General features: G+C 43.1%; 1 protein-coding gene across 4 annotated transcripts in view; it reads left to right on the top strand.

Annotated features, from left to right (window-relative positions):
• Positions 1-13,316: 13,316 nt before the first annotated feature.
• Positions 13,317-25,347, top strand: part of Ccl28 (chemokine (C-C motif) ligand 28) — a 30,541-nt gene continuing 18,510 nt past the window's right edge. The window contains exon 1 of one of the 4 annotated variants that reach the window (NM_020279.3): positions 13,317-13,434. In NM_020279.3, coding sequence (NP_064675.1) covers positions 13,371-13,434 — 64 coding nt within the window. In that variant the 5' untranslated portion in view covers positions 13,317-13,370. Of the gene's footprint in view, positions 13,435-13,457; positions 13,538-13,596; positions 13,737-21,262; positions 21,555-25,347 lie in introns of those variants that run through there. The other 3 variants (XM_011244686.3, XM_017315550.2, XM_011244685.3) reach the window with 3 other exon arrangements.

The raw sequence follows: 25,347 nt of genomic DNA on the forward strand, positions 1-25,347 counted from the left end.
ACTGACCCTTCCTCCAGAAGGAAGAGCATTGCTGGAAATGTTCCCTGTGAAGTTCCATATGAGTGTTATATTAATATCTTGTCCCAGAGCTCCTGCCTTCCTCTGTGGCATATATGGTACCCATTTTCTTAGGATTCTTCTTTTAACTTACAATTGGTAAGGCTAGGAGTTGTGTGCCTTGTTCTCCGAGGAAAGTTGATAACTCAGAACATGATGTCACAGCCAGACCAGGCCTCTGGCTTTAGAGTTCTGTAGATTGTTGGAAAGGTTTGGGTTCATTGGAGAGTTTTTTTTCTTATTGTTAAATAGGTTACAGTCTGTAATTTTATTCAGTCTGTTAGATCTTATAACCTATTATCATTCAGTTTGGTTGGTATGATAGTAAGTACATAAAGAATAAATTTAATTAGATTTACTTTTAAACAGATGGTTTAGCAGGGTTATGGTGTCACCCACCTTTAGTCCCAGTACCCAGGAGGCAGAGGCAGGTGAATCTCCAAGTCTGAGGCCAACTTAAACTACAGAGCAAGTTCCGGGACAGCCAGGGCTATGCAGAGAAACAAAACAAAACAAAAAACAAAAACAAAACAAAACAAAAAAATCCTGTGTTAAGGGGGAAATCTGGTGTAAATCTTGTGTGAATTTTTCTAAGTTGTAAAACCCTATGTATTCTCTCTCTCCCTCTCTCCCTCCCCCTCTTTCCCTCTCTCTTTCTCTTCACGTTAAGCATAAGAACATCATTAAAATAGAAGATTTTGGTCTACATAGCAAGCCCTGGTACAGCCAGGACTACATAGAGAGACCTTGTCTCAAAACAACAAAAAGAGACCTTAAGAATGTCACCCTGATTTAGGATAGGTAAAGATCCTTTCCCAATCTGTTGGTCGTCTTTTGTCTTATTGACGGTGTCTTTTGCCTTGCAGAAGCTTTGGAGTTTCATGAGGTCCCATTTGTCAATTCTCGATCTTACAGCACAAGCCATTGCTGTTCTATGGATCTTTACCTATCCTAAATCAGATAGGGGACTAATATCCAACATATATAAAGAACTCAAGAAGGTGGACTTCAGAAAATCAAATAACCCCATTAAAAAATGGGGCTCAGAACTGAACAAAGAATTCTCACCCGAGGAATACCGAATGGCAGAGAAGCACCTGAAAAAATGTTCAACATCCTTAATCATCAGGGAAATGCAAATCAAAACAACCCTGAGATTCCACCTCACACCAGTCAGAATGGCTAAGATCAAAAATTCAGGTGACAGCAGATGCTGGCGTGGATGTGGAGAAAGAGGAACACTCCTCCATTGTTGGTGGGAGTGCAGGCTTGTACAACCACTCTGGAAATCAGTCTGGCGGTTCCTCAGAAAATTGGACATAGTACTACCGGAGGATCCAGCAATTCCTCTCCTGGGCATATATCCAGAAGATGTCCCAACTGGTAAGAAGGACACATGCTCCACTATGTTCATAGCAGCCTTATTTATCATAGCCAGAAGCTGGAAAGAACCCAGATGCCCCTCAACAGAGGAATGGATACAGAAAATGTGGTACATCTACACAATGGAGTACTACTCAGCTATTAAAAAGAATGAATTTATGAAATTCCTAGCCAAATGGATGGACCTGGAGGGCATCATCCTGAGTGAGGTAACACATTCACAAAGGAGCTCACACAATATGTACTCACTGATAAGTGGATGTTAGCCCAAACCCTAGGATAACCAAGATATAAGATACAATTTGCTAAACACATGAAACTCAAGAAAAATGAAGATTGAAGTGTGGACACTATGCCCCTCCTCAGAAGTGGGAACAAAACACCCATGGAAGGAGTTACAGAGACAAAGTTTGGAGCTGAAACGAAAGGATGGACCATGTAGAGACTGCCATATCCAGGGATCCACCCCATAATCAGCTTCCAAACGCTGACACCATTGCATACACTAGCAAGATTTTATCGAAAGGACCCAGATGTAGCTGTCTCTTGTGAGACTATGCCGGGGCCTAGCAAACACAGAAGTGGATGCTCACAGTCAGCTAATGGATGGATCACAGGGCTCCCAATGGAGGAGCTAGAGAAAGTACCCAAGGAGCTAAAGGGATCTGCAACCCTATAGGTGGAACAACATTATGAACTAACCAGTACCCTGGAGCTCATGACTCTAGCTGCATATGTATCAAAAGATGGCCTAGTCGGCCATCACTGGAAAGAGAGGCCCATTGGACATGCAAACTGTATATGCCCCAGTACAGGGGAACGCCAGGGCCAAAAAAATGGGAATGGGTGGGTAGGGAAGTAGGGGGGAGGGTATGGGGGACTTTTGGGATAGCATTGGAAATGTAACTGAGGAAAATATGTAATAAAAAATATTAAAAAAAAAGAATGTCACCCTGGCAGTTTGGGGGACATCTATCTTTCTTTTGCTAGAATGAAAATTTACATAGACTGTTGTACTTCCGCAAATAATAACTAGAGTTTTAGGGTGGTTTATCATAGTTGCTACCCTCACCCTCATAAAAGTCCCCTCTTTACATGAAAGTTGTGGCATGACCTCTAGGACACCAACAACCAGCAGCCACCTTTTCCACGCTAACACTCCATTCTTGGTTCTACCAACAAAAGAAATGTATTGGCTCACCATTGCATTTGAAGGTTGGTTCCATCTTGATGGCCTGTGCATCTTCTCCTTCCTCTTCACATGGTCCCTTCGCTAGGGCTTCTCTCATCACTGATCCATCCTCCCAGGCTGCTCTTGGGCTCCTTAAGAGTGCTATTCACACCGGGCAATGGTGGCACTTGCCTTTAATCCCAGTACTTGGGAGGCAGAGGCAGGAGGATTTCTGAGTTCGAGGCCAGCCTGGTCTACAGAGTCCGTTCCAGGACAGCCAGGGCTATACAGAGAAACCCTGTCTCAAAAAACCAAAACCAAAACCAAAACCAAAAAAAAAAAAAGTGCTATTCACACAGCTTATCCCTGCTGGCTTCAGAATGGTTCTGTCCACTCCCCACCCCCACCCCCACCCCCACCCCCACCCCCTGCCTTGTCCCAGTGGGTACCGGGTTAGTTTTCAGAGAGCACCTGGTGAAAGCTCTGACCCATGGCATGGCTAGAGAAAAGAACGGGTTGCACAGAACACAGAGATGCCTGAATGTTAACCGTGTGTATTCTCCAAGAACAAAAGCTCAGCATTTTCATCTAGAACCATGTGCATTTGTGAGAGGATGTATTACACACACACACACACACACACACACACACACACACACCTACCTCAAAGACATGATCTCCTTGTAGACCAGCCCAGACTGGACTGGATTAGCAGTTATTCCTACCCTGGCCTCCGAGTGTTGGAATAATAAGTTTGCAAACCCATGCCTGGCTTGGATATATCTTTTATATTAGGAGTTTCAGTTGGAGGACTTTGTCTCCTAAAGCTACAAAACAGTGACTAAGGTCATTCAGTCCTGTGCCTTCCCTTCAACTCAGACAAGCCCAGTGATAGTTGATTACACTTTTACACGAGTTTAAATGATAATCTTAGTACTTTATGCCTTATGTACTCTATTATAAATAAAATAGCATTTTATTTCATATTACTCATATATATAAAGTCTGACTCTACAAAGTCTCATTTATGACATAACAGAGCTCTGAGATTCAGTGGCACCTTGCACAGTTTTATGGCAACTAGGCAAACAGTGGGACGATAAGTGGGTGATAGCCAAACGTCTGTGTATGCAGTTCTGTAAAGCCTTTAGATACAACTTTGCAGTACTTGAGTGTGGTGGCCTTGTACATGTAAATAATGATGGATATATATGTCACGGTGCATAGTAAATTTTCCCTCAAAAGTAAATTTGTTAGCCTGCCCATATTTAATATAATTGCAGCTATGATAAGGTGATAAGATGCAAATACTGTAAGAAGTCTGCCCACCAATTAGCAGCATCGTCCAACTTGATGGTCTCATTGATGGCTGGTTTAGGGACCTTGCTGTGGAGTTCAGCAAGCAAACACTTGAGAATGGTGCTGGTTCCTTCCCTGTGGGTACAGCTGGGTCTCCCTGGAAAAGTACAGAACTCAAAGCCATCGTGTGTGTTCCGTTGGCAGGCAGTGCCCACTGTTTTGTATATTTTGTGACTTTTATAGATGTCAAGCAAGGTACATGAGTGTAGGGCAGACAGAATTTACTAACTAGTATTTCCCCGTGTGTGATATGTTTCATAACTAAACACATGCTGGACTTAATTCTGATGGCGTCTGCAAACGTGGGAAGAGGTGGTGGGTATGAATGTCGTTCTGAAATAAATTGAGAAACAATGTGTGGTTGGGACACTTTTACTTCTCAGTCACACCAAGAAGGGTTTATTTCAAATGTCACATTACGCTATGGAAATAAAATCATTTAAAGGGAAATCCCAAGACATTCTATGTAGTTAGTTAAAAATACAAAATTTAAAGGTAGATTTTGAGTCCCTCCTAGCAGGCTTCTAAAGAATTAGTGATTCTCACTATTAGTGAGGGGTGTGTCGAGACCTCCACGTCATTGCCAAAGGAAACCTGCTACTGTATTTAAAAGTACAAGTCACTTTACCCAGAAATTCCAATTCTAGGAAGTCACTGTAAAGAGCTAAACATGTAAACACAGAGGAAAGGTGACTTGAGAAGGCAAAAACCAAACAGGAACTCACCCGTCTTCGACTAAATGATCACTAGCAAATTAGTGCGCAGACCTTGAAATAAACACCTAGAGATTTAAATAGGTAAGCTTGATCCACGTGATCTATGCAAAAATGTCCATCTTAAATATTTAAAAATTAAAACAATCGTTAGGACAGTATGATATCATTTTTGTAAATCTGGCGAGTGTGTGTGTGTGTGTGTGTGTGTGTGTGTGTGTGTGCATGCATGTAAACAGTTATTACTGAACAAATGAAGTAAATGATGATAGTCCTTCCCAGAATTGGAAAGCCATATGGGTCATGAGGAGTGTCTACCTGTATCGTGCTTTCCAATCAGCAAGTCTGCTGTTATATTCAGTGAGAGCATTTCCATTTCCTACTATAAGCGAACTTTCAGGCTATGGAGGTTTGGCCTGACACCATCACCTGACACCCCAAACTCAGATGCTAGTACTACTATTTGTCCTAGTGGGCAGACATCTTTGATCAGCTGTTGCTTCCCCATTGCGTTCAGTGCCTCTGTTGTGCACATACAACTATGTCTATTATCCAATGTACAATCAGACATTTATCAGACTCTAGCAATAGACCAAGGTGTCCCAAGTCACAAAGTCCATGGCAATTTCATTGACCTGAGAAATCCCTTAATTATTTTGATTTATTGTCATATTCAAAAGGATAAAACTTGAAGACCGGCCATGGTGGCATGTGCCTTTAATCCCAGCTCTTGGTAGACAGAGACAGATAGATCTCTGTGAGTTCAAGGCCAGCCTCATCTACATAGGCCCAGGCCAAATTTCCAGATAAAACTTGAAATAGTTATAGATTTTCACCCTATTCTGTTGGAAGTATGGCTTTTTTTCTTCCCACAAAAGGAAAACCTGCACATGGATTTATGTGAGGCCCCAGCAGAGTTCAGGCAACAGAGCCCCAGCTTAGCAGATCGAATTTCAAACTTGACACTTGTTTCTAAGCTCACCACTGGTAAGAGGAGAATACACCCGCCGTAAGTGAGCGAGCTGTGACAGCATTCTCCCAAGAGAGAAATTCCTTTTAATAACTAACCTCCGGAGTCAAGTTGTACTTTGAATGATTATTCCAAGATATTGTCATCAATATTATCTCCTGGTAGGTTGGCCAGTCGATCGGTCTGTTGGTCTGTCTGTCTGTTTGTCTCTTTCCTTCCTTCTTTTTTCCCCCCAAGACAGAGTTGCTGTGTGTAGCCCTGGCTGTCCTGGAACTCCCTCTATAGACCAGGCTGGCCTCAGATCCACAGAGATCTACCTGCCTCTGCCTCCCAAGTGCTGGGACTTCCAGGGTGTGCCACTGTCATCTGCCTTCCTTGGTGTTTCTTTACAGCAGGAGTAATGATGATGACGGAAGGGACTATGATGCGTTCTGTGCTTCACTTTGCAAGAGGCTGATTTATATGCCTCGTATCACTGTGAACGCTGACAGCACAGACTATATAGCCCCAGAGTTGCCTGAACAGGAGGAGGATGTCAGATGGAGCCCCGCACCACCATAAGGTGGTCCTCCTTGGATCTCTGCAGAGGCGTTTCAAAGAAAGCCCTCCTCTAAGGTCACAAACCCTTATTCATATTAATTTGAATTGATCTGGGCCCTGCTTGTGTTCCCAAGTCAGAAAGGATGACAACATCATGAACAGAAAGGAAACAAAGTCCACTTGGTTGATACTAAATGAAGCCTAAAGAACAGAATAGTTACTATATAACAGTCTCTCTCTCTCTCTCTCTCTCTCTCTCTCTCTCTCTCTCTCTCTCTCTCTCTCTCTCTGTGTGTGTGTGTGTGTGTGTGTGTGTCCCTCCATAACACTGGGAAAGTACGTACTCCTGAGAGACTGTAAAAGCCCCTTGTTTGTGCAGAGGTTCAGTTTGTGCAGAGTCCTCTGTAAACACTAGTTTACAGCTAATTGACTAGTTTTTGGGTTTGGTTTTGGTTTGTTTTTCCCATAATTGTCTCAGTGTTGAACCTTATTCCCCTTCAAACTGTGACTCTGGAGTTCCCTTAACTTCTAACCTGATAGGCACAGGCTGCTTTTGTGCAAGCCAGCCTCCACAGAAGGGGACTTGGGCTGCAGGCCAACTCTTCTGAAAAGAGTCCTGCCCTGCCTAGGTTGTGACATTCAGAACATGCCACCGGGCAAGCTCCCTGCTTCCCTCTTACCATGTCCGTTCTAGTGAGCCTGAGTAGAATTAACCCTGGGGTCCTTGAAAGGATCAAATGGCAGCAGGAGAGGAAGAAAGCATGTCGCCTTGGTCTCCTGGGGTCACAGGCTGTGACATATGTGCTGCCTATGTCACTCTCCCTTGGCTTCTGTAATAACGACACATGAAGATGAGCTTGTCTGTAATTCCAGTACTCAAGAAACGGAGGCAGGAAGGCTACTACAAGGATGAGGCCATGTAGTCTTTGTCTCTAATTAATTATTAGCCTGACTGGTCGTTCTTGTTTTTGTTTGTTTGTTTGGTTGGTTTGGTTTGGTTTTTCGAGACAGGGCTTCTCTGTGTAGCCCTGGTTGCCCTGGAACTCACTCTGTAGACCAGACTGGCCTCGAACTCAGAAATTTGCCTGCCTCTGCCACCCGAGTGCTGGGATTAAAGGCGTGCACAACCACGCCCGGCTTTGACTGGTGGTTCTTAAAAGGGCAGATGCATTGCTCTATAGTTCTGTGCATCAGAAATCTACCACCATTCTCACTGGACTAAAATCAGCAGGAATAGTCTTCTATCAGGAGGCCCTAGGAGAGGTGTGTGTGTGTGTGTGTGTCTGTGTATGTGTGTGTGCTTGTGTGTATGTATGTGTATGTCTGTGAGTGTGTCTGTGTGTGTGATTGTGTATGTATGTGTGTGTCTTTGTGTGTTTATGTCTGTGACTGTATATGTCTGTGTGTCTCTCTGTGTGTATTTCTCTGTGTGTGTGTGTTCTCAGGGATTACAAGCATGCACCACTATGCTTGACTCAAACGTATTCATGAGCCCTCTGTCTCAGTTAGGGTTTCTATTACTGTGATGAAAACACCATGACCAAAAGGCAAGGGTTTATTTGGCTTACACTTCCACATTACTGTTCAACACTGAAGGAAGTCAGGACAGACACTCAAACAGGGCAGGAACCTGGAGGCAGGAGCTGATGCAGAGGCCATGGAGGGGTACTGATTACAGGCTTGCTTCACTTGGCTTGTTCAGCCTACTTTTTATAGAACCCAGGACCACCAGTCTAGGGATGGCACCACTCACAATGGCCTGGATCCTCCAGCATTGATCACTAACTGAGAAAATGCCTTATAGATGGATTTTATGGAGATATTTACTCAACTGAGGCTCCTTCCTCTCTGATAGTTCTAGCTTGTGTCAAGTTGATATGCAAAACCAGCTGGTGCACCCTTATTATTTCTGAATTACCTGCCTATATATATAGTCATTTTTCTTTTGAGTCATTCACTTCTTACATGGGGACATAGAGGATGTCGTTACATACCTGCACCCTTTAGCTTTTATCTAAGGTTTTCCCTTCACGGTATAGGAATGGGAAGGGATGTGAACTTCCCCTGCTCAGCATAATCAAGGCCAACACTCCATAGCAAGAGACAGACAGGACAAGACAAGCACACCAATCATTAGACAGTTTCAGATGCAGAAGGATGTCGCGTAAACAAATCATTTCTGTGCCTAGGTCCAAAACAGCACAGTCATGAAGATGTATAATTCTGCTACCAGAGTAAGGTCTAATGCTAACTGTTTCACAGAGTCTGGCAATGATGATGCTCAGGTTCCTTTTGACCTGTGAGACCAAGGGCATGGGGCAGGATTGTTCTGGCAGAATCCAATGGGAAGGAGAAAAGGGCAGGAATTTCAAGTATCGTGGCTGGCTTTGGGGAAGGGCCTAGTTTCTGAGACCTGCCTCAGAGAAGAGCAATTCTGGATTCCAAAGCTTGTTTTTCTGGAGAATGAGGGATTTGGTTTTTTTGGAATGGTCATTTTTAAAATTTAATGTGTATGAGTGTTTGCCTGCACCCATATGAACCACCTGTGTGTCTGGTTCCTGAGGAGGCAAGAGATGGTATCAACTTCTGAGCCTAGGGTTACAGATGTTGATTGAGCACCATCATGTGGATTCTGGGAACCAAACCCAGGTCCTTTGCAAGAACAAAATAGCTCTTAACCACGGAGCCATCTCTCCAGACCCTCGAATGCTAAAATATTTTGTTTCCTCTATGGCTTCTGAATCTTCTATCATGTGAAAACAGTTTCCCTGGTCTCCAACTTCCAAACAAGCCACACTTCTTTAAATATGTAGTACATTATACCTTAATGCTTCAACTTTGTCCTTTTACATACAGGCAACCAGCTGTTTCAAAGTCAGGCAATGAAGGACCCAGTTTTCTCTGATGTCAAATACTGACTGCACCACAGTGTACCCCAGGCTAACTGTATTAAGTTTGTATAAGCACTGCACAGTTCAGATTGTGCATCAGTTATTTATTGTTTTTAGTTATGGTCTGCAAGACACATTAACAACTGGTCACTCCTAATTTGCTTCTCTTGCTACTAGCTGATGGTACCAAAGTGCATTCTGCTTCCTGGTCTGTTGACTCCTGTGCCTCAGCACCATAATAAGATAGAACACGGTGACACTGGGATGAAGCCAGATTCTTCAGGGATCTGGAAAATAGAAATGCTAAGAACAGCAAGGGTATAAAGTGTTCCTGCCAGCTAGGCAGCTGGAGTGTTAACCAGGAATTTCTGCTCAAGGGAAATCCCCGTCTTACTGCTCCAGGCTCAGACTTTGTCCCTGTGATTAGTCTTGCGTGCTTTTCCTGTTTGCTTTGGCATTTTATGTGTCCATTCCCATCATACATTTCAATAGAGCATAAAGCATGAAATATGATTCTAAAGCTGCCTGAGCTATAAAAGGCCAGACAGTGTATGTGGAGAATACCATTTTCTGAATCACATACAGAAATATCATGAATATCATATACAGCACCTCACTCTTGCCCCCTTGTCCCTGATTCGATCTATAAATTCTTAGTCCTCTTCTAATATACACGTTCTGCTTTTACTTTAATATAGAAAATAATCCCCGAGGAGAAATGAATTTTAAAGCATTATCACCAGTGAACTGGCAAATAGGGGAGGCCAACGGTGACAATTGAAAACCACTTAGATTCAGACCCACTAGTGTGGTTTTCCTCATGCAGGAAACCCTGCTCATTTCAGCTATCCAGCTTATTATCCACTCACGAAACACAAAGCACCCATTATTTGTTGAGCACTGGTCAAGGCATTGGATGTATGGAGGAACATGCTAACACATCCTGCCCCTCCCGAGCTCAGCCTATCGGAGGAGAGAAGCTGAGCAGAGACTTCTGCAGGATTGTAAGATAAGTTAGCGATTTATATTAAAAGTGAGTCATATGGGCATACATTTTTAGGACTTTGGCGTCCTTTCTCTTTAAAATAAAATGTGTGTGTGTGTGTGTGTGTGTGTGTGTGTGTGTGTGTGTGTGCATTCATGAGTGTGGTGCATGAATGTAGTCAGAGGACTACCTTGGATACTGCTCGTCCACGTGGTCTGCAACAGGTCTATTGTTCACTCCTGTGTACACTAGGCTAGCAGACCCTCAAGTCTCAGGATTTTTCTACTCCCTCATCTAGCAGTAAAAGTGCTCCAAGATGTGATTATAGATACCCACTGAACATGGGCTCTGAGATCCAAACCCAAGTCTTCACACTTGTGTGAAAAGCACCTTAACCCACTGAGCCATTTCCCTAGCCCTAGAGAATTCCCATGTCTAAGAATTCATTAAAGAAAATGCTGAAATGAGCAGATACAGGTTGCAAGACTGACTTCCCCCTCATTGCTAGAATCATAGCATGCGTTATGGGAGCCAGGAGAAAAGCTTGGTAGTAGAACATTTGCCTAACATACTCAAGGCCGGGAATTTGATTTCCAGAAACATTTTTTTTTAATTGTTGTTTTTTAAGTCAGGGTTTCTCCATGGACCCCTGGCTGTCCTGGAACTCCCTCTGTAAACCAGGCTGGCTTCAGACTCACAAAGATCCACCTGCCTCTGCCTCTTGAGTACTGAGATTAAGGCATATGCCACCATGCCCGGCTAAAAATTATTTCAGTAATAATCCACACTAGAGAACGAACACAACCAAGCTATCTGAATATTCGTCAGTTAAAACAATCAACAAGATAACATAAAAGTGTGCATTTTGTTTGGGTCTGGTGGTACACACATGTAACCCCATTCCTTTGGAGGTGATCCCAGATGACCAGAAGTTCAAGGGCATCCTTAGCCAGTTCAAGACCAACCTGGGTTCCATGAGCCATGGCTAAGAACATGACTTAAGAACATGCTTAAGAACATGACTGCTTTTGCAGAAGATTGGAGTTCCATTCCCAGACACCTGCATTTACACATGCACACACCATACACACAACTAAAAAAAAAAATCTTTAAAAAAAATCCTCAAGGACCAAAAACAATAGACAGGCCTGTGACTAATACTGTAAAACCATTCAAAGGGTAAAAAGCTACAAAAAGGGCCATGGAGACTTACTCCTGACATGTTAAAAGAAAGAAAAAAAAGTCACAAAACAAGAGGCTCTCTCTTTTTGTAAAAATAAAACATGTCTAAAACACACACACCAACTCAGAAGGATATACAAACCAATCACTAAGGAGGAATTACAACCGACTGGTTTTTGGTTAAATGCAATGGTATCATATAAGTTGGCCAGCTGGTTAGTAGATTTTTGCATATCTTCCTAAAATGCAAATCTTGATGTAAACACATATACGTTACAAAGAATGTATTTTTAGAGGATAACAAGTTTCTGAAAATATAGTTACTAAAAACAGAGCTGTCCATGATGGAGGCAAAGCTAACAAGAGCTATCCATCCCCTGCTCTCAATGTCAACCTGAAAAGCCATAAAAGCAGCCTTGTGTAGCAGAGAATGAGAGAGATTTTTGGTTTTACTGTATACTTTTTTACTTTTCCAAATTTTCTACAGTGGGTACAATATAACGTAACATGGAGATAAACAAACAAACAAACAAACAAAAATTTTATTAAGTAACTCAGTAGTATGCCATAAGTATTTGGAGCCAAGTTTTTAAAATGAGACTTTGCCCTGTTGAGACAAATCCACTATGAATTAGAACTCACACTTAATGGTTAAATGGTAAGGAGCCTTAATACAAAAAGAGGGTTGGGAGGATTGTTGAATAGGTCTTGGGACATTTGAATGTTGATAGGAGTTTTGAAATAGTGCATCTGTATACACATTTTCAAGACAAATAGTAAAGTAAGTTCCACTGTCTTCTTTTTGTTTTGTGAAATATGTTGTTTAGAAACCTTTATAAGGTCCTTTTACCCAGAGTACACGTGGCAACAGGCATTGATTGAATGAAGATTATACTTTGCCTTCTGTCTTTAAGTGTGTGTGTGTGTGTGTGTGTGTGTGTGTGTGTGTGTGTGTGTGTGTTTTGGTGGTGGTTTGAGTATGCTTGGCCCAGGGAGAGGCACTGTTAGGAGGTGTGATCTTGTTGGAGGAAGTGTGTACTGTGGGGGTGGCCTTTGAGAGATCTTCCTCCTAGCAGCTGGAAGATGCCAGTCCTCTCTCCTGGCTGCAGTTGAATCAAGAAGTAGAACTCTCAGCTTCTTCTCCAGCACAATGTCTGTCTGGACACTGCCATGCTTCCCACCTTGATAATAATGGACTGAATCTCTGAACCCGTAAGCCGGCCCCAATTAAATGTTGTCCTTATAAGAGTTGCCTTGGTCATGGTGTCTCTTCACAGCACAATGAAAACCCTAACTAAAACATATGTGTATATTTAAGTAACAAAAAATTATGTTGTTGGATACAGTGTGAGATCTCGATACTTGTGTTTGAAGCAGCTGGGACCATCTTCATCCTTTCCTTGTGTTGAGGACATTCAAATCTTCTCTGCTGGCTTTTTTGAAATATGCAGTTTATTTTTGTTAGCCACCGTTACTTTTCATGCCACAGCACATCAGGCATCATTCGGCCTCTTCAGTGCATCCTCATGCCTCTCGACCTCCCTTCTCCATCCTCATCCTTCCCTGAGCCTTTCTGACTGCAACCCGAGTCCACGTGAATGCCCCTTTATGTTTCTATGCAGATAATTTGTATGACTTAGCACCTTTGTCACCCAAAACTCCCTGTTTCAAACCCCTAAGTAATTTTTTTTGCTAATGATGATTCTCAACAGACATGCCCATCAGAATCATTCATGAAGCTATTTGTGAAATTCAAAAGATGCTCCTAGCCTAGAACTCTGGAGTGTAGATGGAGGTTGGCAGACGTGTTCATATAGACTGCTAGATTTTCATTTTTTTCCAAATGGTTCTGATGAGTACTACCAACTCTTAAGGACCTCATCAGCTGGCACACGGCTACAGATGTGCTCTCCAGTCTCTGGCAAAGTGAGCACACGGCAGGCTGGGCATTAACTGCCAGCCCGGAACCTGGCATTAAGAAAGAAAGGTGAGAGCCTCCCAGGGCGGGGCCACCTGGCCTACTTAAGCTGTTTCTGGGCACCCAAGGACACCTTTAGATTTACTTCCTGATCCCACAGCCTCACCTGAGTCATTGCCAGACTCAGTGGGTCAGGCGGGAATGCAGCAAGCAGGGCTCACACTCATGGCTGTGGCTGTGTGTGTGGCTTTTCAAACCTCAGAAGGTGAGTTGGGGGCACCAGTCACCTGTGACTCCAGTGGAAGAGGGGACACCTCCTAAGTTGGGGCTGGAAGGAGCGAGCTAGAAGAAATTCCTATTTTTCTTGGGTAAGACTTTTCCATTGCTCTCCGATCGTTTGGCGAACAGTACAGGTTCAAGATCTGGAGTTTCTTGGAGGGAAACTCATTACCCTGGAATATTGATCGGCTGTTTGGTGATGAGCCCTTCCACACAGGTGCAACTTTCTGCTAACTGAATACTAGCTTTTCCCAGCCAGAAGTTGGGGCAGAGCCACTCTCTGAACAGGTGTGTGTGTGTGTGTGTGTGTGTGTGTGTGTGTGTGTGTGTGTGTGTGTGTGTGTACATATAGCTGCGTGAACATATGGGTGGGCATGTGTGTGCACATGTACACACACACACACACACACACACTTTTTTCCCTAGAGGAAAAAAAAGAGTGTTGGCAGGTAAATTGTCACAAGGCAGTCAGCCTTGTGGGTACCAAACTTCAGTCTAGCTCTTAAAAGGGGAAGCATGATCAGGGAGATGGAGCCATACATACAAAGTGTACTGACAAGAATTTAGCCTGTGCATTTGTAGTGAATATGTGGAGATCATAACCACGTTTGGACTGGAAGCAACCTACTCCTGTATCACTCACTACTGCATTCACAGAACCCTCCTCTACCACTAAACTACAGACTCTCACTTGGCAGCCCTGGATGGCCTAGAACATACTATGTATCCTGGACTAGCCTCAGATTCACGGCAATCCTTCAGGCTAAATGCTTGGATTACAGACATGGGGCACCACACCCCGCTAGCACTTAACTAATGAATGGAATATGGAAGGTGATGAACTATGACAAGAACACTAGCCATAGAGAGTTTAAGGAGAATGCTTTCCTGAAGATAGATTACAGACTATTAATTCCCTAAAGGATAAAAAAAGAAAGACACTCTCCGAATATGGAAGGGTACGGACGATGTCTTTTCTAAGTTGCACCTTGGTCAGACTCTGAATCCAGAGAACAGGCGGGATATGAAGTTTGTCAGGTTTGCTTTTAAAATACATAAGCCAACATTCCAAAACAAATTTCACAATCACAACTTCACACGTACACACACGATTTACAGCTTCCCTTCGAAGTGAGAGTTGACAGCTAATTGTGTAGCTCAGAGAGCTCACCTAGCATCATATGACCCAGGGTTCAAGCCCCAGCACAGAAAAATGTCAGACCTGGCCACAGTGGTTCTTTACCCTGGTTGCAACTGGTGGCAATAGATGAGCTTCTGTCCCTCTCCTGGAGTTGTCTGCGTCTTATTAAGTGTGCGCCTCCTGTGAGTATTTGCTTAAGGGTATTGATGTAGTCCACCAATGTGCCGAGCTTAAGTGAATCAGAAGAGGAAAAATCTGGCCTTCCCCATTGCTACCAATCTATTTTAACAGGATAAAGAAGGAAGCTTTCATCTGATTTTGTAATATCTCTTCAGAGAAATTCACCATTGTGCCTGTAGGACTTTCAAAGCCTCTCAAATTTACTGGCTCGGGTTTGACACCCAGTGTCTACGACTCTACCAAATAAGTTTTTCATACAGTACTTAGAAATGAATTCCTTCCAGCTTCTTGACCTGTTTCAGCTGTCCCTCCTACAGGAGAAGGAAAGGGTGGGTTGAGGGGGAGAGAATGAGGGAGGCTCTGGCTTGCAGCACCAACCCTCACAGGGGCTGAGTCCTGGTAGAGAGGGGTAAGAGGCAAACATCTAAACATCTAAGGTGGCCGAAAAGTACATCAAGTGATGATAACCAGAGAGCTAAGACTGCCAGCCTGTGGTTCAGCAGGGCCTTCTGCTATTTAAAAAAATGATGTTGTGTGTGTGTGTGTGTGTGTGTTGTGTGTGTGTGTTCCTGTGTCTGTGTGTATGTCTCTCTATGTGTATGTGTCTCTGTATCTGTGTATGTGTTCCTCTCTCTGTCCCTGTCCCTGTCCCTGTCTCTGTCTCTGTCTCTGTCTGTCTCTCTCTCTCTCTCTCTCTCTCTCTCTCTCTCTCTCTCTCTCTGTGTGTGTGTGTGTGTGTGTGTGTGTGTGTGTGTGTGTGTGTGTGGTGGGGTAGAGAGATGGGTCAGGAGCTCTTGCAGAGAACTGGATTCCATTTCTGGCATCTATGTGGCAGCTTACAATTGTCTGAAACTACAGTTACAGGGCATCTGATGCCCTCTTCTGACCTCTTCAGGCACTACATGCGCATGGGTCACACGCACACACAACACAAGCAAACATACATAAACTAAGTTTTTAAAAATCTAAAACTAGGCCGGGTGTGGTGGTGCATGCCTTTAATCCCAGCACTCGGGAGGCAGAGGCAGGCAGATTTCTGAGTTCGAGGCCAGTCTGGTCTACAGAGTGAGTTCCAGGACAGCCAGGGCAATACAGAGAAACCCATTCTCAAAAAACAAAACAAAACAAAGCAAAACAAAACAAAACAAAACAAAACAAAACAAAACATCTAAAACTAGACAGGTGGTAGTGGTGCATGCCTTTAATCTCAGCACCCAGGAGGCACAGGCAGTGACAGGTGGATCTCTGTGAGTTTGGGGCCAGTGTGGTCTACAGAGCTAGTTTCAAGACAGCCAGAACTACACAAAGAAACCCTGTCTTGGAAAAAACCAAAATAATAATTATCATAGTCATAATAAAATAAAAATCTAATAATAACCTACATGATACTGAGTTAAAATTCATGGAGGTTGAGCTGAGAACAGTCACAGCGCTAAAAGGGCCAATGCCAACCATTCTTCAGTACATATCTATTGCAGGAAGGTGCCCTGTGGTGGTACTAAGTGATTCTGCATCTAAACAGGGGCTGGAGCTGGTGTGGGGAAGGGGGGAGGCAGAGGGAGGGAGCCAAATTGATCAAGGAAGACATGGCAGTGCAGACAAGATGACAGGTGGCCTTGGCAGACTGGAGGAAGGGACAAGGAAGTGGCTGGTGCCAGTTTGAGACTAGGAAACACATTTTGTTCTTTCGGGAGACAATGCTGTTCCATTATCTTGATGGCACTTCAGGTTATTTTCTCTGTGTGATGATTCAATAATTGGCATTCCCAAAGTGTTCCAAATTAATCAGGAAGCAGGTGACTTTATCCATAGCCAAAACCTTGGACTCTGTCCAGAGGCAGAGCGCACCCTATGTCTGCTGATGTGGCTGCTGGCTCCAGGAACTCGTTACAGAGGCTGTGAGCATGTCTGCCATGCATGACTTTGAGCCAGATTAATTCCACAATCTAGGGTTAGGTTCTCTTAACTGTTTTTTTTTTTTATTTATTACATTTGGATCTATGTTTAACAGAGGTCACCATGGAACCATGTGGAAGTCAGAGGGAAGTTTGTAGGACTCAGTTCTCTACCATGTGAGTCCTGGACTCAAACTGAGGTCAACTTTGGCAGCAAGTGCATTTACCTGCCAAGCCACCTCACTGTTTCCTCCTGGCTGTTCTCACTGTCCTTTGACTCAGGTTGCATTTGTATGCAAACGATGCAGATTATGGGATGTAGCTCCTTCCATGGGTGAAGCCTGCTTTCCTGCAGCTGTTAGGATGGGTCCTGAATCACACAGATACTTGTTATATAGTTGATGCTTAAAACAAAACAGAACAGAACAGAACAGAACAAAATAAGACGACAACCTTAACCAAATCACTTGTAGGGGGAATTACCAAAATATGTGTGTGCTTGGAAAGTTCTTCCATTTCATCAGCAGTGGTTCCCAACAGGTCGGACATAATGGGCCTGGTGACCTGCTCCCCTTCAAGTTCTTATTGGGTGTGCCCTGTAGTTAAAACATGTTTGTGTATTCCTCAATCCTAGATCATGAATTAAGTGTTGTATTTTGGTTCCTAAAAGTTGCAAATGTAATGTAGCTATGTAGCAGAATTTTCTCCCAATTAAATATTAATTCAACAAGAAGCCTGTGATTGGACAGGGAAAAGGAAGGCAAAGCTAAGAGTTTCAGAGACAGAGACAGGGACAGGAAGAGAGAAGGAGGAGGAGGAGGACAAGAAAAGATGGATGGAGAAGAGGATGAACCTTATCCATGTGGCTTTATGTAGCCACAGGTAGCTATGAATATCATAAAAGGAAAGAATAATTGGGATAACTTGTCTAATCTAGGTGGCAGCGTGTGTCATTATCAATTGGCTCTGAAATTATTGTGTGACGTCTTGTGACTTGAGAATTTATTGATATATAAAACTGACTGATAATTACAAGCTATAAGAGTTTTGATTTTCTGGGTTAAGGAGATTTGTGACGGCTAGCCACAGGGGGTGGATGGCTGGGAAGGTACAATCAGCTCTGAGGCAGGTGAACCTGAGCTAGGTAGACTGCTGCCTGGAGCTAGGCATGGAGGCAGCAAGACAGAGACCACCAGAGCAGAGAGTAGTTGGGTATAGCTCAGGATGCTGCCATTTTTTAAAAAAATATTTCCTGCAACATAGCTACAGGTATATTTTTAAAACATCTTTTTCTATGTTAAGAACATAGTGTGATAGAATAACACAGTGTGATAGAATAACAGTCTTTTGCAATATGGGTAATATATGGACTCCTCTGAAAGACAACTATAAAGCCAAGATGATGTCAATATGTTGACCATTAAGAACGTTGCCTGGAAGTCAAATCACTTCTGTGAATAGTCTGGTCCTTCACCCCGGCAGAGGTGGCTTGCCTGCGGGTCTGTTGCACATCCTGCCAGGTAGAGTGTAGCAAGTGCTTCCACCTCACCTATTTCTGATTGAACCACGATGAAGTAACTTGTGTCAATGCATTTCGATCGATGTTCAGTTGGTTTTTCTCTGATTGGACTGGGACAGTGGCGGTATTAGTGCACCTGCTAACCTCACTGGCATTACCATGAAGCCAGCCAGATTCAAATGTCCTCAAAGCACCCCTCAAAGATGATCTTCTGGAAGACCAGAGCATGTTGGTTAAAAGGTCACTGAAGTGACGTATTGAATCTCTGGAGAGTTCACAGATCCTGGGAAAGCATCTATTTGGCTTTTCCAGAGGTCTACGAAATCCAGTTTGAGAAGCATTGACATACTGAGATGTGTGGGCTCTGCATTCTGAGATGAAGAAGGCTAAATACAAGAACTAGGGAAATTGCTTAGCCTCTTCAAGCTTGTTTCCTTTCTACCAAACAGTATTTCCCTTAGTTAATCTCATGATTAAATGAGATCACATGCATGGCGTTTGGCATAGAGTCAGCACTCACAGTCCGCACCTGAGCAGTGGTATGCATTCAGAGATCAGAGGATGACTCTGTGGAGTGGGGTTTTTCCTTCCACCTTGATGTGGGGGTTGAACTCTGTTTGTCAGGCTTGTGTGGCAAGCTCTTCACTCACTGAGTCATCTCACTGGCCCCTCTTTAAGACACAAAATAATTCAGGGCCCTTTTACTCTCTAGAGTTTATTCTGTAAGCACCATATCTTGACACTGGGCAAAAGAAATCACCCACACTTCCTTCTTCCAAATATTGCATAGTTCTAAAAGTATGCAGGAGGGGATCTGGGCATTGCAACCCCGTGCATCACAAGTTGATGAGTCTTTCTGCCTACTCGATAACAGTAGTGGGCATCCTGTGTGACATGGCCCCGCTACCATGAGGTCCACTAGATGGGCATATGTGTTTCTAACTTACTGTGCCAGGTTGATTCTTTTGGTGTGATGAAAACACTCTGACCAAAAGCTGATTGGCGGAGGAAAGGATTTGTTTCCTCTTCTATTCCAAGTCCCTGTTTCCCACTGAGGGCGGTCAGGCAGGAATTCAAGACAGACATTTGGAAACAGAAACTATGGAGAAATGTTGTAAATGTTGTTTTACTGGATCATCCACTGACTCAGGTTCAGCTATTTTATTTTAATATAGCACAGGACCACAAGCCCCCTTCCATCAATCATCATTTGAGACAATCTCTCACAGACATGGCTCCAGGCCAGTCTGATGTAGGCAATCCCTTATTTGAGATTTCCTCTTTCCAGGTGACTCTGTAGGTTATTATGTGGTGACACTAAACTGTTAATGAATTATCCTTTTTTTGAAAATTTTATTTAATAATTTATTTATTTATTTATTTATTTACTATATGAGTGCGCTGTTGCTGTCTTCAAACACATCAGAAGAGGGCATCAGATCTCATTACAGATGGTTGTGAGCTACCACATAGTTGCTGGGAATTGAACACAGAACCTCTGGAAGAGCCATCAGCGTTCCTAACCACTGAGCCATCTCTCTAGCCCTGACTTATTCTTAATATAAATGTAAACAGTGAATTAATCCAGTGGCTGTATTTCTTTACCTTATGTTAGACTCCAATAACTGCACAGAGAAATCAAGATTTAAAACTGCACCTCAATAGCTGTGCAATTAAATGGCTTATCCTTACTTTCCAAGCTGATCAGCCTACTCCCCAGCCCCATCCCATGATCTTTTCATATTATTGATCTGGCTCTTCAGATTCCCTTTTCAGGGCCCCAATTCCTCCATCCTCCTGGCCCATCTGCCTGTTTTCTCTCTTCCCTCTCCCTAGCAGACGTCCCACCCCATTCTCTATTCTGCCCAGCCACTGGGTGATCAGCATTGGTTGACAAGGCAGAGAATAAATGGTAAGAACTGTTTACACAAACTTGAGACAGGAGATTCTTGGTTTATGCATTGCAATGCAGAGTCAGTCGGGATTGAGAAAAGTTATGGGGGCAGAGAAATCAGTGTTTTGTTTCTTTAGGTCTCTTGTAGCACAAGGTAGCCAAATAAATAAATAAATAAGTAAATAAATAAATAAAATCACTACCCAGTTGAAGCTGGCTTTCTTTTTCTTTATTGAAAAGACTTTTTTCATACAATATATTTTGAGCATAGTTTTCCCCTTCTCCAACTCCTCCCAGATCCCCCCCACATCCCTACACAAAATGTTCTTTTTCCTCTCACGTTCTTAAAACAAAACAAACCAACCAAACAAACAACACCCCACAACACACACACAATGGAAAGCAATTGAGTTCATTTTGTGTTGGTCAGCTACTCCTGGGCTGGGGCTTACCCTGAAGTGTGGCTAATATACCCATCAAAACTTCACTGGAGAAACTAATTTTTCCTTTGCCAGTAGATATCAGTTGAAGGCAGCTTCTTGGTTAGAAGTGGAAGCCTATGTCCACTTCCCAGCCTCAGCCCTGGGACCCTTATGTGGCTTGAACTTGTGCTGATCTCACGAGTTAGAGGCCAGCCTAGAAAAAATAGTTCCAGGCCAAGCGTGGCAACACTGTGAGACCCTGATTTTAAAACTAAAAGTAAGCGGGGCGTGGTTAAAGGCACACGCCTTTAATCCCAGCACTCTGGAGGCAGAGGCAGGCGAATTTCTGAGTTCGAGGCCAGCCTGGTCTACAAAGTGAGTTCCAGGACAGCAGGGCTACACAGAGAAACCCTGTCTCAGAAAAAAAAAAGAAAAAGAAAGAAAGGGGAGGGGAGGGGAGGGGAGGGGAGGGGAGGGGAGGGGAGGGGAGGGGAGGGGAGGGGAGAGGAGAGGAGAGGAGAGGAGAGGAGAGGAGAGGAGAGGAGAGGAAAGAGAAGAGAAGAGAAGAGAAAAAGAAAAGAAAATTCCCAGTGATTTATTCCACAAGTGAACAAAACTGCGAGAGGAAAGCACGACACCCCCACACAGATTCACGAAGGGCGAGGTAACCGGCTTGGGGCGCGCAGGATAGAGGCGGCGGCGTGGGAGTGCGCGTGCCCACCTCCACCCACCTCCACCCACCTCCACCCACCTCCACCCACCTCCACCCACCTTCAACCACCTCCACCCACCTCCACCCACCTTCCAGCCCCTGCGTAGCTCTGGGGCCGCCTTGCGCGGTTCCCCGCTAGGAAGCAGGAGCTGGTGGCGCCTGGAGCGTCCGCAGGAGCGCAGGGAGTCCCCACAGTGACGAGTGACGTCAGGGAGTCCCCACAGTGACGAGTGACGTCAGCCCCTCCAGCTCCAGGGCGGCCGGCTACGGAGCAGAGCAGCACGACAGCCGTAAAGCGACGCCAAGCCGTGCTTTCTGGTTTCCTCCAACTTGATTGTTCCAGGTTAATGGGACCTCTCCTTTTGTTCTCTGTGTGTGTGTGTTTTAAATAAAAACATCATGAGTTTAATGAGTCTTTTAGTGTCTAAGCAAGTCAAGGTTATAAATGTTTATTATTTTGGATAGGGATTGTGTCTTCAAACAGCATGCAATCATAAAACAATTTATTAATTATACATTATAATAGTACGAACATAGTAAAGTGACTGTGAAACTTTGTGATAATAAATTTTAAATTGTGGATAAGAAGCACAATTTCTTTGCAAATATCAATACGTTTTTGCCGTTGTTTTGGAAACAGTACTGGAGATTGAACCTAGGGCTTTACACACAAACCCAGGCAAGGGATCTATCGCTGGGCTACAGCCCTTCAGTGAATAATTTAAGATAATTTTAAAATATATAAATATCCAATAATTTTAAAATAATTCAGAATTAAGCATCTTTCTTTAGACACAAGCCCTAATGTTTTTGGAGATTTAACCAAAAATTGAAGAAACAAATAATCCTTAAAGACTTTTCTAAAGAATTAAAAATGAAAAATCAGAGAAGGCTGTCCAGTGCATCATTGACATGAATATAACCTTAATACTCAAGTGTCCCCAGGATAATATTAGTCAATAAAGGTATTAACTAATTTATTAACACAGATGCAATTTTAAACAACAAAACATAAAAGAGTGAATAAAATGAATAAATTATGACCAAGTATAATTATCCCAGTTACACAAGAGAGAAATAAATCATATTAACTTAAAGATTGTATTAGGCTGGCAAGATGGCTCAGCTGATAAGAGCACTGAGTTCAAATCCCAGCAACCACATGGTTGCTCACAACCACACATAATGAGATCTGATGCACTCTTCTGGTGTGTCGGAAGTCAGCTACAGTGTACTTAGATATAATAATAAATAAATCTTAAAAGAAGAAGATTGTGTATTAGTCTTACGTGGTTTAAATACTGTTCTAGGCAGCTAGCGAGTAGCAAGTTAAATAGGAAAAGTGTAAGTGTGTAAGTGTGTGTGTGTGTGTAAGATTACCCTGCCACTGTTTTCCTGTAGCTCATGTATTGCCTTCTTATATATAAAAATAATTAATTATTTTTACAGGTATATTTTCAAACCCTATTCAACCAGAGGTTGTGACACATGCCTGTAATCCTAGCACTCAGGAGATTGAGGCAAGGTAATTGAAGAGTTCAAGATCAGCCTGGGTTACATAGTAAGACCCTATCTCTAAAGAAGGAACATTCAGAATAGAATAAAACTTATTAGATACCTATAAATAGACCCAAGACAAGATGTACCTAAAATATATATAAAGAATAAAATCCAAGGACAATAAAGTAGTGAAGAATAAAGTACACGAAGAGATTACTGTATCAGGAATCAAAACTTAGTAAAAGAAACATCTTAGGTGAGAATGTGGAATTGATGCATGTCTTAGTTAGGGTTACTACTACTGTAATGAAACGCCATGACCAAAAGCAACTTGGGGAGAAAAGGGTTTCTCTCATTCACTGTTCCATATAACAAACAGTTTAACATCAAAAGCAATGAGGGTAGAAACTCACACACGGCAGGAGCCTGGAGGCAGGAGCTAAAGCAAAGGTCACTGAGGAGTGCTGCCTACTGACGTGCTTATCATGGCTTACTCAGTCCTTTTTTTTTAATAGAACCCAGGATCACCAGCATAGAGACAGCACCACCCACAACAGGTTGGGCCCTTCCACATCAATCACTAGTTAAGAAAATGCCATATAGCTGTATCATATGGAGGCTTTTCTCAACTGAGTTTCCCTCAGTGGTAGCTTGAATAGGTTTGGCCCCCATAGACTCATGTGTTTGAATGCTTGGCCCATAGGGAGTAGCACTATTAGGAGGTATGGACTGGTTGGAATAGGTGTGGTCCTGTTTGTGACACTGGGGGAAGGACATTGAGGTCTCCTATGCTCAAGGTCTGCCCAGTGTGGAACACAATCTCCTAATATCTGCCTTTGGATCAAGATGTAGAACTCTTAGCTCCTCTAGCACCATGTCTGCCTGCATGCTGCCATGCTTCCTGCCATGATAATAATGGATTAAACCTCTGAAAGTAACTGTAAGCCAGACTCAATTGAATGTTTGCCTTTACAAGAGTTGCTTTAGTCATGATGTCTCTTCATAGCAATAAAACCTCAACTAAGAAGTTGGTACCAGGGACTGGGGTATTGCTGTGATAGGCCTGGCCGTGCTTTTGTTGGGAGGAATGTGGATATGGGGGCTTTGGACTAGGAATGCAGCGGATTGCTTTAAGAGGTGTTTAATGGACCATCATAACAGGAATATGGAAGACAATGGTGCCAGGGTGATTTGAAGAATTTTAGTATGTTAACTAGAGATTATTCTTGTGATATTTTGTTGAAGAATGTTGCTACATTTTGCCCTGTTCTGAAGAGTTTGCCTGAAGCCAAAGTGATGAGACTTAGTAATTGTATCAACAAAAGAAATCTCCTGGTGGTGCAGCAAAAAAGAGTGAACCACAGACCAGAGCCTATGCTAGGCTGTTTTGAGATTTCTTTTGTTTGTTTGTTTGTTTGTTTTTTGAGACAGTGTTTCTCTGTATAACCCTGGCTGTCCTGGAACTCACTCTGTAGACCAGGCTGGCCTTGAACTCAGAAATCCACCTGCCTCTGCCTCCCAAGTGCTGGGATTAAAGGCATGTGCCACCACTGCCTGGCATGTGGTTCACTCTTATGAAGAGCATTTTGATCAAATGTTACAAGCTGAGAATGAAAAAAAAAACAAAATAAAACAAAATATATGGTTCAAGGGTTAAAGGGACACCAGGAAGTAGAATGGAGCTAAATCTTGTGTTCAAAGAGATAAACAGATCCAAGATATTTAATGAAATTAGAGGAGTGGTGATCTCAGGGCAAGATCGATCTTGTGAAAAGAATGTTGAATATGGGCCATTGGCACATATTCTAAATTAACTATGCATTCGTGATTGTATGATAGTTATATCATGTTAGGTGTTATTATGACCTGGTTATTGTTTATGCATTAAGAGATTGTACGAGGGATAGTTATATTATATTAGGTGTTATTATGACTGGGTTATTATTTTCATTTACACTTAAGGAGATATGATAGTGTATCAAATAGGCAAGGGGTGGATTGTGATGGTGATTCTTGGTTGTCAAGTTGACTATATCTGGAATGAACTGCAATCCAGAAATGGAGGGCACATCTATAATCCAGATCCTGGGACAGGAAAACAACATGGCTTTGATCCAGATCTTAAGACTGGAAGACACAGGCTTTTGATCTGAATCTTGAGGTGGGATAACACAGGTTTTTTTATATCTGGATCAACACACGCCTTCAATCCAGGTTTGAGGCATAGTGGCTGTGCTTATAATGATCTTGTGATAAGCAATTGAAGAGAAGCTTAGGTTCAAGCTTGGCACATGCCTTTAATCCCAGCACTCAGGAGGCAGAGGCATACACATCAGCCTGGTCTACAGAGCAAGTTCCAGGACGATCAGGCTTAGGTAGTGAAGGAAACCATGAAAATAGGAAGCTTGTGAACACGTAATTGAGCAAGGGGGGTCATGTTCCAGCCTCAGCAAACAGCAAAACTTGGCAGCTTCAGCCATGTGGTTTTGATTTTAGAATCAAGGACAGAATTTCCATCTATGACTAAGGAAAGCCACTGAGGCCAGGAATGTGTCAGGGGTATCCCTGCATGGAGGTTCAGAGTGGCCATTGTGTGAAAGGGGTTATGGAATCTCCCTTCACAACTAGGAAAGTTG

This window comes from Mus musculus, chromosome 13, assembly GCF_000001635.26.
Source record: "Mus musculus strain C57BL/6J chromosome 13, GRCm38.p6 C57BL/6J".
Lineage (NCBI taxonomy): Eukaryota > Metazoa > Chordata > Mammalia > Rodentia > Muridae > Mus > Mus musculus.